Source organism: Ananas comosus, linkage group 16 (assembly GCF_001540865.1).
Source record: "Ananas comosus cultivar F153 linkage group 16, ASM154086v1, whole genome shotgun sequence".
In the NCBI taxonomy this organism is placed as follows: Eukaryota; Viridiplantae; Streptophyta; class Magnoliopsida; order Poales; family Bromeliaceae; genus Ananas; species Ananas comosus.
The window spans coordinates 10,279,491-10,294,745 of NC_033636.1; the positions used below are offsets into that span (position 1 = coordinate 10,279,491).

Here is a 15,255-nt window from a genome sequence, read left to right on the forward strand (position 1 = left end):
AAACACAACTGAACAAAATCTACAAAAGCGCGTGGAAGTTTAAGCATTTGGATAGAAAAAAGGGGAATAAAACGGATATTTCATAGCATATATAGATATGGAGTTGTTAAGTTAATGTGTCAAAAAAATAATAAAAGAATTAATTAATAATAAAGGAGAACAAATTAACCTTGTTTTTAAGAATCCTTTCCTCTCACTGCATGCAATGTTGGAGAGCTCTTGGAGAAGAAACCAAGTAAAAAAAAAAAAGAAATATTTTGAGATAAAATAGTGAGAAATATTTGAAAAAGTTTCTCTCTCTCTCTCTCTCTCTACGTGTGCGCGTTTGTAGCACCAAACTACTGCATGAAGCACCAAGGATTGCCAATAATATTGCCACTCCAAAAAGGTGGAAAATTGCAGATAGCACCATGAATTATTACTTATTTTACACTAGGACCTTAATTCACCTTTGTTCAATGGGAGAAAATATATAGTTGTTACATATTTTATATTCTAGACCAACCAACCAAAAAAGCTTATTTCAAAAAGAATCCATTGTTTCCAAAAAATGGTGGGCCCCTCTCCTTGTCCGTTCCCCAACCCATCTTCCTCCCTTGGTGGTCGTCCTTTCCCCCCTGCCTCTTCTGTGCAGGTCTCCAACGTGGTCCCTTGCCCTCCAAGGGAGTCACGTGTCCGACAGGGGGTTTCTTTTAAGGACGCCACTTTGGCCCGACCACCTCAGCTCGGCCCCCNTATAATTTAATAAAATATTAACGAAGAAGCTAACGAAAAAAAAAAAAAAAAACTTCAAATGCTACACCAGTAATTTCATATCCTTTTATTTTAGTACTATATGTATCAAGTTAGTGCTTTATAGTTTTATTTTTATCTTTTCGTTAGCTTCTTCGTTAATATTTTATTAAATTATATATAAAAAATTTTAGATACTTCATATAGATTTATCGAATATTCATTTTAGTACCTTTTAATTTTAACTTTGTCACTAATTTAACAAAAAAAATAATAAAAAAATTATATGACACTAAATTAATATATTTTAAAAGTGATAAAATATAAAGCTATATCGGCGGTATTTGAAGTTTTTTCAAAATGAAATAAAAAAAAATTTCTCAAACGAATCACAATTCCCGGTTGATCAAAGAACGTGCAGGGCGGCTGTAGCCTACGCCTCCAACTGCCACGTGTCCATGTGGCCCCCATTAAGAGCATCTTCGTTTTTTCTCTTCCACTACAATACACGCGAGAACAATGCCGAGAATATTTATATTTATATTTAATTAATTATAATATTACTTATTAACCGATGATAGAGATACACTACAGAGAATATAGCGCAAAGTAAAAGCTTCTGCAACTTGTCATTTAATTATTACTTTTTCTTTTGTTCGAAAAAAAAAAAGAAAAAAGGAAAAAGAAAAAAAGCTTCTGCAACTTGTGCACCGAAGAATATGTGTACATAAACAAAAGAATAACGCTTCGATCTACCTTCCAATTTCCCCCCTATCTTTCCAAGTCAAAATGAGACGTGCATTCGACCAATTCAAAATTAATTCCATAAAGAGATTCCGCAAAGTAATTTTAATCCTATGATTTGAGGGACGGAGATAAATTAGAAAATCAGATCGCACCAATGGACAGAATGGAATACGCTTTTCCATTCTCTAATCATATTGTATGAAGTTGTTTATTTTCACTGTCTTTTAATCTACATAGCAAATAGGAGAGCTATTACTGAACTCAGAATTACAACGCGATTGTAGATCTGGAAGCACGAATCATCCTAATCAGTCACTTTCACAGAAGCAATACCTCCACTGTTGTATATCGATATTATTCGTTGTCGACTCGAATCAAAACAAGTGAATCAAACAAGCACGAGTTCGGCCAATTCCCTAAGGGGGGACCCATTGTGAGAAAAATATTCTATCTAAGATGTAGATAAAACTCTTTTCAGGTATTAAGATTTGTGAACCATGATTTTTATGCCCTTATAATTCCTAAAAATAAAAAAGATAAAAGAATATATTCATAGGTAAGGTGTAAGCCGTAGTAGTTACCACAGAATCATTCATTCACTTTGTTAGAAGTGAACTATAGCAATGTTAAATTTGGGTAAAGCCAATATTAATCACAAATCGACCTGACCTGGCCCGGCCCGTCTAGCCCGAATGATGTGTTAGAGTTTACTGGGCCTGATGGGCCTTCAAAAGATTGACTTTTTTATTATTATTGGAGTCCGGCTGGGATATTATCTATAGCACCAAGGGTTTGGTGCTATCGAGTTTTCCACCGTTAGATTTAATCCTTTGATTATTTTTACCCGTTAGATTATATTATTCAACCAACCACCCATTCAACCCTAGGAGGACCCACATTATCCTAACTGTACATTTTTCAATTCAAGGACTAAAAAATTAATAGCACTAATAACTCGGTGCTATTGATAGTATTCTAGCCTAGTTCTTATTATTGACAAAAAAAAATTCAACAAAAATAAATTTTTTGTCGCAATTTCTCATTGCACATTCAATACATATAGAGCAATGCTTCCTGTGCACCTAGAAAGTAAGGGTAAGATGTACATTCTAGAGTTTGGACGGCTTAGATCAATTTACTGGTATTATTATTATTATTATTATTATTATTATCATCATCTTTTTTTTCACTAAAAACTCATTGGAGTGCTTTAAATCTTTGAATTTATTGGTTGTATAGAGTGTACATATAGTATTTTTCAATACTAATATTAATACTGGCTAGAGCAGTTGGGTCAATATAGATAACGAGATTAAAAAGTTGGTTAGATTTGTGGGCCGATGTAAGTAGAGATGTCAATTGGTCGGATTTGAAATAAATTTTTCAAAACTCGAATCCGAGCCTGATTACTGAAACTGAAACCCGAATTCAAAATTATCGGGTTTTAAAAATTCATAACTAAAAATCGAATCCAGTAAAAAAAAAAAAAAAAACTGAATTATAAATCTAAGCCGAAAATCCATACCCAGTGACAATCATTTCTTTTTACCCAAAATTTACTCAAATCTATATCCGGTTAGAATTCAGTTCGGATTCAGGTTTAAATAAAAACAATATCCGAACCCAAATTTGTCGGACCTTCATTTTTTTATATTTATAACCGAAATTATATTATACCCATTTAATATCATTTAAATTCGCACCATTCAAGTTTAATAAAATTTCTGTACACATCGACATCCCTATATGTGAGCCTTATTGTTGGGCAAAATGCCCTAAATAATCTCAACAGATAGATCTAACCGGTAACATTTTTCGGGATCAATAACAAACATTGCAACAAACATTAATTCCAAGAGCAAAAGAATTATAGCATGATATATTTAGAATTAACTCATCATTATCATAAACATAAACAAATTGAGTTTCACTCAAAAAGAAAAATTAAACATATTATTTGGAAAAGCTCAGAACAGTGCTTGTTCCTGGCTATAAAAAAAAAAGTTTTAAAAAAAAGCCATGAAATGCCTAACACTCAACTTTCCAATCAAGATAATAATATGAAAGGAAAGCTTAAAAGGCAACTCAATTGGAAGACCCCTAAAAAAGAGAGAAAGGAAAAGGAAAAAAAAGGCAAACAAATAACACACACAAAAAAAAAAAAGCTTTAGCAAACAACTTTTTGGTGATCATCCATGGCTGCAAAAAAGATCAACAGCTCATAAAATGATCAAGTTGTTCACTAAACCATGCTACAATTTTCTCAGTGACTGGTGATTTGGAAAAAGCAATCCCCACTGTAGGATGAACTAAAAGAAGAAGAGGAACAGTGTTTTGTATTCATCTCCTCCTCAATCTCCTCTTTGATGAATCTCTCCCTGCAATCACTGCTGCAAAAAGCTTCCTCACCCCTAACAATACATTCAAAGGGGAAAAAAGAAAGAAATCACTAAGTAATTGTTATTCGAGCGCAAATCAAGTTTAGTAAAAGCAGAAGCACTACTTTTTTTGCAACACGACAGTCGTTTTTCATGAAAAGATTCAAAATGTAGCCCACAGCTAAGTATCAGATCTCCTAAGCATCATTGTGATCTATTGTGGGACTATATATATTAATCTCGCTAAACTTAAATTTACTTATAGCTGGATCGTGCGCAATTACATCAATTCGAACCCTCTCGAATGCGAATGATCACTTACCTGAACATATAAATATCTTCTCCTTCTCCGAGTGTCTTCTTGCAATACCCACACATGCCAAAAATACCACCACAAGGTTCAAGTATAGGCTCCTCAGAGGATTCCACAGCCAAGGGAGATACTATCTCTTCGGTGCGAGTCTCCAATATGAAATCCCCGAAAATGTGGGTTGTTTTCGGATTCGGACCACGGGAAATTACACAAGTGTAATCCTCCGAATCCACGATCTCGCTGACCAAAATCGAATTACGAGCTTGTAAAGCCGTGTTTGTAGCTTCGAGGGATGATTCAGGATTACATTCTAACAAATTCAAGTTGAATTTCGAACTAAGGGTGTTCATCCTGGCCTCGAGCCCCAAAAGCACTGTTCGTGACCACGGTGCGGTATCGTCGGCGAGGGAATTCACTAGGCCAAGCCCAACACTATTGCAATCCCAACTCTTTAGGTCAAGTGGTTTAATAAGGGATTTGACACTACTACTAGTGCCTGAATTGGGGAAGGGTTTATACTCTAAAGGAGAGGTGGGGCTCCAAGCTGAATCAGTTTCTAACATGTTTTTTGTGCTTAGCCTTGTTATGAGCCCTGGAACCTGTCTGCCGCGAACGAACCGGCCCCGCCGTAGGTTGTTTCTAGGGCGAGTGGTCATTCATGGTAGAGATAAAGTTTGTTTATGTTTTATTTTGAAATCAGGATTATAGGTTCATGGCTTCCGACAGACTCAAGAATCTGTTGTTAATTACCCCACACTTTCGGTGTTAAGGAACCCTCGATTAAGAGACCAAATATAAATGCTGATAATAAAAGAGACAAAACAGGCAAATGAAATTTTATTGATATGATTTGCCGTTTACATGGCTTAAGCAGGGGCATACCCCCACTGTACATAGATTGAATCCTAAGTATATGTATTAGGATTCAGTTGGATTTGAGATTGACTAGGTCCTAAGTATATGTGTTAAAACCTAGTCAATATTAGACTCTATGTATTAGAGTCTAATTGGCTCTAAGTATATGTCTTAGAGTCCGATTATATTCACCTTGGTTGTATGTTCCAAGGTGGAGATGTGACCAGACCTCAAGTATATGTATTGAGGTGGGTCGAATTACCCGAAAGTGGAGAGTGGCTAATTCCCGAGTATATGTATCAGGATTAACCGAGTTTCACTCTAGTTATATGTGCTAGAATGAAGGTCTGACTAAGCCCTAAGTATATGTATTAGGGGTAGTCGGATTTGAACTCTAAGTATATGTATTAGAGCTCGATCGGGTAAGGATTTCACTCTAGGTATATGTGCTAGAGCGAAAGGCTAACTAGACCCTAAGTATATGGGTTAGGACTAGTCGAGCATAGCTTGACTTCCACTCTAGTTATATGTGCTAGAGCAAAAGACTGACTAGACCCTAGGTATATGTGCTAGGGCTAGTCGGATATGGTTTGACTTCAGCTCTAGGTATATGTGCTAGAACAGAAGGTTGACTAGACCCTAAGTATATGTATTAGGGCTAGCCGGATGAACTCTAAGCATATGTATTAGAGTCCGAATGAAGTTGATATCATTTGACCGAATTCTAAGTATATGGCTTAGAACTCTGTCGATTTGGAGATGCTTTGCCTTAGTTATATGTACTAAGGCGATTGACTTAGCCCTAAGTATATGTATTAGGGGTAGTCGATATTTAATTTTTACTCTAGGTATATGTGCCAGAGTAAAAAAAAGGTTCACGATGAGATTTGGGTATTGGTCCATGAGATTCGAGTATTGGCTCATGAGATTTGGTTCATGAATTTGGATATGATTCAAGAATTTGGTGTATGGACTTGGTTTATGAACTTGGATATGGTTCATGGGTTTGGTGTATGGATTTGGTTCATGAACTTAGATATGGTTCATGGGTTTGGTGTATGAATTTGGTTCATAAACTTGAATTTGGTTCATGAACTTGGATATGGTTCATAGATTTGGTGTATGGATATGAACTTTGATATGGTTCATGGGTTTGGATATGGTTCATGGATTTGGTGTATGGATTTGGTTCATGGTTCAGGGAATTTGGGTTTAGTTTAACGACTTTTCGGTCGTTTGGATTTGGATTTAGTTTAACGACTTTTCGGTCGTTTGAAATTTGGGTTTAGTTTAGCGACATTTCGGTCCTTTGAATATGGATTTAGTTTAGCGACATTTCGGTCGTTGAAATATGGATTTAGTTTAACGACTTTTCGGTCGACTGAAATTGAGATGTTCATGAAAATTGGGTTTGGGTTTAGTTTAACGACGTTTCGGTCGACTGAGTTTAGGCTTTGGGATTTTATTTGTGGACTTTGGTTTTGGGATTTATCTGTGGATTTTGGTTTTTGGGATTTATTTGTGGACTTTGGATTTTGGGATTTATTTGTGGACTTTGGATTTTTGGGATTTATTTGTGGACTTTGGGTTTGGGTTGGCTTAATCCTCTTGTATTTGATTTGGGATGAACCGCCTTAGGTTTTCATTTGGTTTACCCCTTTCAGGTTTGGTTTGGGCTGAACCGTTATGCTTTGGTTCGGGACCCATCAAGACTTGATTTGGGTTGAACCGTTATGCTTGGGTTCGGGACCCATCAAGACTTAGTTTGAGTTGAACCGTTATGCTTTGGTTCGGTTCGAGTCAGATCCTTCATGGTTCGGTTCGAGTCAGATCTTTCATGGTTCGATTCGAATTGGACCCACTTTGGTTCGAGTCCGATCCTTTATGGTTCTGATCAGATTGGATTATATTCGGCTCGAGTCGGATCCTTTATGGTTCTGATTGGATTGGATTTACTTTGGTTTGGTTCGGACCGGATTCTGTTCGGTTCAGTTCGGATTCACTTTGGTTCAAGTTGAATCCTGTTCGGTTCGGTTCAGACAGGATCTGGTTCGATTCGGATCCGGTTCGGTTCAAGTCGGATCCCTTCCGGCTTGGTTCGGATCGGATCCACTTAGGTTCGAGTCGGATCGAATTCGCTTCGGTTCGAGTTCAAGTCAAATCCATTATGATTTGGTTCAAACGGGATCCGGTTCGGTTCAACTCGGATCAGATCCGCTTTGGTTTAAGTCGAATCCATCATNGCTCTTTTGGCTGTTAGGTGCTTATTTTGTTTGTGTCTGTGTTACCTTGTATTTTGTTCGCTGCTTTGTTTGCTGTTTGGTTTCTGTCTTGGATCCTAAGGGGATGCTCATGGGACCTTTCATTGGTTGCAAGTGCTAGGATGCACCTTGTTCTCTTCTGATCCTCCCTCTGTAAAATAGGGTTCATCCCTGTTTAATCAAAAAAAAAAAGAATCCATTATAGATGATCTAGTAAACTATTTAAGAAACCAAAAAATGACAAAATACTGTCACAAAGATTCAATTTAAATTGATTTTATTATTCCAATCTTATAATATTTCTCTATACAAGTTTCTCATTTTATAATATTTTTGACAGAATATATTCTGAGTTTCATATGGTCTTACCTCTTTTTTTGTTTTGAAGTTTAAAAAATTTAGAGAACTGGATTCTCTGCTGTTGGTTAAGATTTGGTTAGAGAATATTCTAAAGTTGAAAAAAGAAACCTAAAATCGATATCTTAATCTTATCCAGGATAAATAAATATTCATTAGTGCTAAGATAAGTTAATCTTTGTGCCCTTAAAATTCGAATTGTGGATAGACTTTTTGTGTGAAGGGAACACCTATATTTTGGGGATAAAGTAGATTCAATGTATCTGATCAAATTCATATGTAATTAATTATATTCAAGTTTAATAAATATAATAATAATAATTGTTTATAGAGGAAAAAAATATTTTGGTGGATAAAAATGGTTGATTGAATATTGTTGGTTTTTACGGAGAATATCTGATACAAATTAAGAGGACTTTCTCATTTTATACTGTGACAACAAGATTGTAAAAAAATTATTTTTATTTTTTTAAAAAATAAATAAATTTTCTTTCCCCCACTTTAAACACCAACTAGGGTTGAATTAGAGATATTCAACCCTAAAACATTTGATTTTTTTTTAAAAAAATTGAGAAATAAAACCAACTTCTCCATTAATAAATGTTTCATGAGCTGTAAAATAAGCATTAAAATAGCATCCATTACACTAGTATCATTACAATACATAAATTAAATTAGAATTCAGCTCTTATCATGCAGCTTAAATTAAGGGAAAAATGGCATTAATTGGACCTAATGATTAATTGGACCTACCATTAAGCTTAATAATTACCTATCATTTTGGCTTATTAAAATCAATGTAATTAATTATTAATTAAATGGCACAATTAATGAAGCTTAAAATATAATGATTAAGCCAAATTTACCTACTAGTATTCCTTGCGTCTCCAAACATTATCCAAATTTAATATTGTGTTATTTGTCCTAGTTGTTCAGCCAATAAGGCGCGGACATATGGTACACCGGTATTCCATTCAGTTGTATTGATTTGCAGTGCACCAGGAGTACTGGAAGAATATTAAACCGCACGACTTCAGGAAAGTTACAGTAACCGCAAGCAATTGCAAGTGGTTCCGATCGGCTGGAAGTGGTCCGGAATATTAGAAGATAGTGGCCGATCGTGTAAAAACAATAACTGATTAAAGGACGATCTATAAATAGGTCAATAACGCCCTAAAAAGGGGTCTTTTTCCTGTGAACAAAAGACTGCCCTTATTTCCTCGCAATTTTCTGCATTTTCTAGAAATAGTCTACTTATAATTCTTTCTTTCCCGCACTTACTGTTTTTCCTAGGAGTAGTTCTTTAAGTAAATCAACCGAGTCTGCATGCCATTCGGCACACTTGACTCCTGTATTTCTCATCAGTGAATATAAAGGCATTCGGCTCTTCAAGCCGATCAATTCCTGTGTTCTTTAGCCATTTGGCTCATCGGCCGACTTTAGTTCTTACTTGGTCCGTACATTCGGCTCATCCGGCCGAATCGAATTTACTGTAGAGTTTTCGAACCCGGCTGATCCGATCCCTCATCAGCCGAATTGCTTGATCGATTGAATGGCGCAAACTTCGAGGGTCAGTACCATAAGCCGTTTTCATCCCGACACGCTCCTCGAGGAGGATCTTTGACTAGGTCAAGACTCAAGAGTCGGGGATATCGACCACCAACACTAGTAATATGATATCACAAGTCATTATTAAAGGCCATTGGACTAGCCGTTAAACTTTGCCATTGGAAGCAAACCAAGAATATGCTCCATGGAGTTACTAATATTGTTTCTAATTACACCATTTAGCGCACATCTTGATGTGCATCGGATACCGAAGAATTCACCCGTGGATCGTGACACTAATCTGATGCTAAACATATATGTTTGCAAACAACACTAGTTTTTAGAAGCATGCTAGCTCAGTTCTACTTTGGTTGCGTCGCACATGAAGAAGATCGAAATTACTAACGCGTTGCTCTACCCGAGCCTAAACCTGATATGTTTAAACCTCGAGGGCCTGCAATGAAATTTGATCCAATATAATCTGGCTTAGACTCGAATTCCATTGTTTGATAAAGAGCCCAATCCTTTAATAAGGCCTTGGAACATATTGGGCAATAATCTTTGGCAAACCAAAGAGCCTAATATATGATCAATAACAAGTAATATACACAACCACAAGGGAGTTAGTTGCACTCACTACCTGAGATCTGTAAAATGTTTATGAACTTTGTACTTTATGTTCAACAAATAATGTGGTTACATGCAAAAGGTTTCTAACCTTCATCCTTCATATATTATTATCCTCACATCAGCACCAAAATATAATAATATATGTTATATGCCATCAGAAAACCTTCTAACTAAATAATATTTTTCTGATTTAAACAAAAAATAAAATAAAATATTGAGATTCTTTTCTTAAAACGAAAAAAGAATTTACAGCTCAGGAAACTCTATAGATTTAAGAAGTTTTTAAAAAATGGAAAAACAAAAAGAAGAGAGTTAAAACTTAAAAGTTAAAACTCTTCAGGGAACAGCTCCTCCTTGACAGAGGGAGCAATCCACTGGATCTGAATGTTGGTGATCTCCCACAGCTCATCCCCTTCTCTCTGCACCAGCACCTCTTTCTCCTTCATCTCCAGTATCATCCGCTTCAGCAAAGCCGGCACCGTCTCCTGCATCAGCGCCGACTCCCCCGCCTCCCCGAGGCTCGCCTTCATGAACGTGTCCATCCGCCGCAGCACCCCGAGCCAGAACGACCTGAACCCGGGGCTCTGCGAAATCGGCACCAGGAACATCACGAGCACCTCCGCCAGCAGGTCCATCGCCGACTTCAGCGTCCCCTCCATGCTCCGCATCTCCCGCTCCGAGTTCTCCCGCCGCGCGTACTCCAGCATCTTCTCCAGCAGGTCGTCCACCATGGCGAACACCACCTGGTTGAAGCACGCCAGCATGCTCGCCGGGCCCATCCCCAGCAGAGGCGCCGCCGCCGCCGCCTCCTCCGCCGCCGCGTCCGCCGCCGCCGGCGCCGCCGCGGCGAAGCACCGCCGCAGCGCCGCCACCGCCTGGTTCCGGATCTCCTCCCGCCGCACCAGGCTTGTCTTCCGCAGCGCCTCCGCGAGCTTCACGAACAGGCTCGCCGCTAAGCCAGGGCTCCCCCTCTGCCCCGGCTCGTCCGCAGATGAGGTGCTCGACGAATTGCTCGTGAAGCTGCTCCCGCTGTTGCAGCCGCTCCCGGGGTCGGAGAACCCCGATTTGTGCCACTGGATTAGCCAATCCACCGATCCCGCCATTAGGTCTAGGATCTTGGAGCTCGTCTCCAGGGGGCTTATCTTCAGCGCCGCGAACCCGAACGCGGCTTCGATGCAGTAGGCGTAGTTGAGCCGGGTCACGTAGGTGCCCTCGCTCATCAGCTTGATTATGGCCTCGACGCCTTGGTCGAAGGTCTCCGGGAGGCGCCCGGTCACCGAGAGCAGGTGCAGGAGGGTCTTCCAACCCAGCGCCGTTTGCACGTTCCTCGGGTGCTCGCTCAGTATCTTTCTCGTGCTCTCCGATATGCTCTCGCAGCAGGTGTCGAGGATCTCCTTGTCGAGCTTCCACATTAGGTTTATCGATTTGAATATGAGCTCCTCAGGGAGCTTGTCGAGCCGCGGGGCGGGGCCGGAGAGGAGCTTCAGGGCGATTTTGAAGAGCGCGACGATCGCCTTCTCGGCGAAGGGGCACGGGGAAAAGAGCGGGAATTGGGAGACCACGGCGAAGGAGTCGTGGAGCTGGGGCCAGAATGCGGTGAATCGGTGCAGGTTTGCGGTAGTGATCATCGCGAGGAGGTCCCAGCAGAAGCCGACCGTCTCTTCCTCTTCGACCGGAGTACTGAATTTTTGCCCTTTCCCCGCCGCTGCGAACACCAGCGCGCGGCCGAGGTTCTGGAGCGACTCGTCGGGGAGTTTCGAGCTCTCTGTGAATATGCTCCCGATCCGACACTGCTGGATTATCTTTAAGTTGTTCTCGAACTCGCTCCCGGCATTAAGCATCGAGTCGGCACCGGTTTCTAGGGATAGGAATTGCGAGAACCGCCCGATCAGGCCCGAGACGTATCGGCTCGTGCCGCCAAAACCGCTGTGAGAGGAAGGGAAGATGACGCCCGATTCAGTCTTTGGATGGGCAGCCACATCAGAGTTTGAGGCAGCCGAGGTGTTGCCGGGCTCGATCACCGATTGCGGCAATACTTTCAGCCTCTTGAGTTTCAGCAAGCAGTCGACCAGGTTTTTCCACGCGCCGCGGACCGATTCCCCGTACTTGTTTGCGATGGTGAAGAGAGCTAACGTCGCCATTCTCGGCTTCAGTTCGTTGCTAAAGGTGAAGAGTGTTTCCTCCGCGGTGGCGTAAGGGTTTAGAAGAGTGGTGAACTTGCAGAGACAACAAAGAAGCTCATCTAATATATCTTCCAATCCGTACCTCGCGATCCGTGCCACGGAAATCAGCCCTTCAACGCACTCATGTAAAATCTCTTCGTCCTCTGTGTGTTCAAAAATGGCGGCGAGAGTCGCCACGGCGGGCCCCGAGATCGCCGCGAACAGTTCGCGGCTCAGCTTATGCTTGAACTCGCACGTGATGTAAGGCTCGACGGTTCTCGATCGCTTGACCAGATCGGCCCACTTATTCGAGTTCAGCTTGACGGGCAGGCCCGTTTGGCCGAACAGCGTGATCGCATTCGTCGAGATCGAATGAAAGAGCTCCGATAAGTACTCCCTCGGTAGATCCATTCCGCCATTAATGGCCCTGTTGTTCCTTATGAACTCTTCCTCGGTCATCTTCTTCTTCACCTGGGGATTGTGCTGATCGGTGTTGAGCATGATGAGCGAGTAGCAGAGAATGAACACGGCGTCTTTACTGACAAAGATCTCTGACGACTGCTGCTCGTAGAATCTTTCAGAGAAGGCCTCGAGAATTCTTTGAATCTTCTGTGACTCCCCTGGGAGGCGAAAGGTCTCTAGGTAAGTCCGAAGTGCAATGTCGAGGATCACACCGGAGAAATCGAAGGTTTCTGTGAACTCCTTCAAAACACTGAGGTTGAACTCGCTCGGATCACCGAGATAATCCCCGATCTTGTTCTTATCCAACCCCGGGGTGTAGCGGAAGAAGTATGCCAAGCTTTTCGAGTCGGGAGGGCTCGGTACCAAATTAGAAAGGTTTAGGTAATCGAAACCCTTCTTCTCGTCCCGGTTGTAATGGTTAGCTGCGATCATTATCTTTTTCTTCCTCAGCTTTCTTGTTCGAACGAAGTCGACCCAGGTATCGGGATTGCTTTCGTCTTCTTCGCACCGCTCAATCCAGAAGGGTTTGTAGTCGGAGAGCTCGAGGTTGTAGGAGTCACGAGCAGGGGATTTCTCGACCTCGATTCGGTCGGCAACGTTGGAGATCACACTGACTAGGCCTTCAAATGCCTGAATCTGCATCGGCAACGCGGGGTTGGTTACGGGGAAGGCGATCTTGCAGAGGAGCTTGAGCATTTCCTCGAACACGTTGTGGCGGATCGGGTCGCAGTCGTAGTTAACGTACGTCTCAATGGCGAACGTTGGCTGGCGCAAGAAGCTGATGGCCCCTTCAATCGCCACTTCCTGAAGCTGAATTCCACCGATTCCTGCTGCGATTCGCAGGAGCGCATACGTAAAGAATGCTTCGAGCTGGAGCCTCAGAGACCTGCAACAAGAGTAATAGTCCCGGCTATTTTTAGCTAGTTTCTTCTTCCTTATTTCGTCGTTGAGTTAAGAAATGGACGAAGGGAATGCGTAGTATTACCTACCGGCGCAAGAAATGGTAGAGATTCAGGACTGTGCTGCAGATCATCGATAGGACGAGCGGGCTCGAGCGCGTCGCATAGTGGATTAGATGGTGGAAGAGATCGTCTTGGATCATCCTAAGAAGCTTCGGGTGCTTCCCAATCGCTTCGCCCCCTAGTTCCACCGCCGAGTTGATCAGCACGAGCGCAAAAAGTTGGACGTCCTCGTCGGAGCTGATCGACGGCGACCCGTAACCCTCGATAAAATCGACCATCTCGCCCACATTGAGCAGCGAGCATAGGAAGTGGAAGATGTCCACCATGCACCGAGCCCCGTATCCGACGGGTGGCCCGTCATCGTCCTCTAGGTCGGAGCCCAGGTCGCCGCTCTCTGCAGCCCTGACCTCTGGGAGACGGGCGAAGACGGCTTGCACGAGGTCGTGCATGGTATGGCGGGCGCTCCGTTGGAGGAGGTCGGTGCGGTGGGCCGATTGTTGGACGACCTGGAAGTCGAGGGCGGCTTTTTCAGAAACGACATGATAACACAATCCGCAACGAAATTCGAAACCAACATGTCGGAACATTTAAGGTTAAATCACTGAATTTTGATGCGATCTCGATTGAGCCTGACAAGTCGAGTTTTGCCGGCGCTACCTGAAAGCAGGCATTGATGACGGTGCAGACAGCGTGGTCAGTGAGGAGGACAGAGGCGCGGGCACGGAGGACGATGGAGAGGAGCTGGAGAACGCGCGTGAGGACGGCATCCTCGGAGATAGGGTCGGTGCGCTCGAGGCGGCAGTTCGTAATGGCGGAGACGATAGAGTGTATAGCATCGCGGGCGCCCGGGGTGCGCTCGTCGAAGACGTCGAGGCGGAGGATCTTGAGCACGGCGGAGAGGGCGACACCGGTGGCGGCGGCGGGGACGTCGTCGCTCTGGATGACGTCGAGGAAGGGGGAGAGGTAGACGGAGGGGTCGGTGAAGCGCCAGGCGGAGTGGCGGGGGTGGAAGATGAGGGAGCGGAGGGACTTGAGGGAGTTGACGAGGTGCGAGGAGGCGGTGGAGAAGGCAGTGGGGTCGTCGGCGATAGGGTCGGACGGGGAGGGGCGGCGGATTACGGCGAGGATGGAGCCGACTTCGGTGTTGAGCATGCAGGAGATGCCAAGCTCCTTGAGGCGGGGGTCTCGGCGGCGCGCGGCGCCACCGTCGGTCTTGGTCTCGTCGTCGGAGAGGCTCTCGTGGGCTTTGGCCATTGTTGGTGGATGCTCATTTCAGAGAGAGAGAGAGAGATTTCAGAGAGAGAGAGAGAGAGAGAGAGAGAGAGAGAGAGAGGAGGGGAGGTTGTGTGATGGGCTCAAAAAATGGTTAGTGGGCGCGTGCGAAACGGTTGGATACGGACAAAGTTGGGGAATGGAATAACAAAAGAACGGTGGGTCAATTCACCGGAGTTGTAGGAAGAATGTATGGTTCATACTCGCGTTTCGTCTTTTTTCTCTTTAAATTAATTTTAGAAGCAAGTGACTATATCGTTAGTTATTAATTTTATTGATTAAATGCCTAAATAAATATTTTTATTTTATATTCTAATTTATTATATTCAATATTCTTATTTATGTAAGATAAAAGTATGAAATTTTACGGCGACCTTTTATTTTTATAAACTATACTAACGTTTAAATATATTTTTTTAATTTTTTCACTAACTCGTTAATTTATTAAACAATAATTTTTTAGTTACTAAAATTATTATTTATTCAAACAAGTTCAAATAACATGGGTGACCTGAAAAGTGCAGCGCAGGGCAGCATAAACAATAATTGTTCAGAGTTTTTAGGTTAGAGAGAGAA

At 42.3% G+C, this 15,255-nt stretch overlaps 2 protein-coding genes across 2 annotated transcripts; both read right to left on the bottom strand.

The window, feature by feature from the left end:
- On the bottom strand, window positions 3,565–4,764 carry LOC109721875 (protein MARD1-like). The gene is made up of 2 exons (XM_020249681.1): window positions 4,180–4,764; window positions 3,565–3,890 (listed from the first exon to the last, which is right to left on the bottom strand). Exons 1-2 carry the CDS (start codon window positions 4,731–4,733, stop codon window positions 3,743–3,745), a joined length of 702 nt encoding a protein of 233 aa, XP_020105270.1. The 5' UTR covers window positions 4,734–4,764; the 3' UTR covers window positions 3,565–3,742.
- Window positions 10,033–14,661, bottom strand: LOC109722123 (ARF guanine-nucleotide exchange factor GNL2). Its single transcript, XM_020250010.1, has 3 exons — window positions 14,065–14,661; window positions 13,435–13,913; window positions 10,033–13,331 (listed from the first exon to the last, which is right to left on the bottom strand). Exons 1-3 carry the CDS (start codon window positions 14,659–14,661, stop codon window positions 10,148–10,150), a joined length of 4,260 nt encoding a protein of 1,419 aa, XP_020105599.1. The 3' UTR covers window positions 10,033–10,147.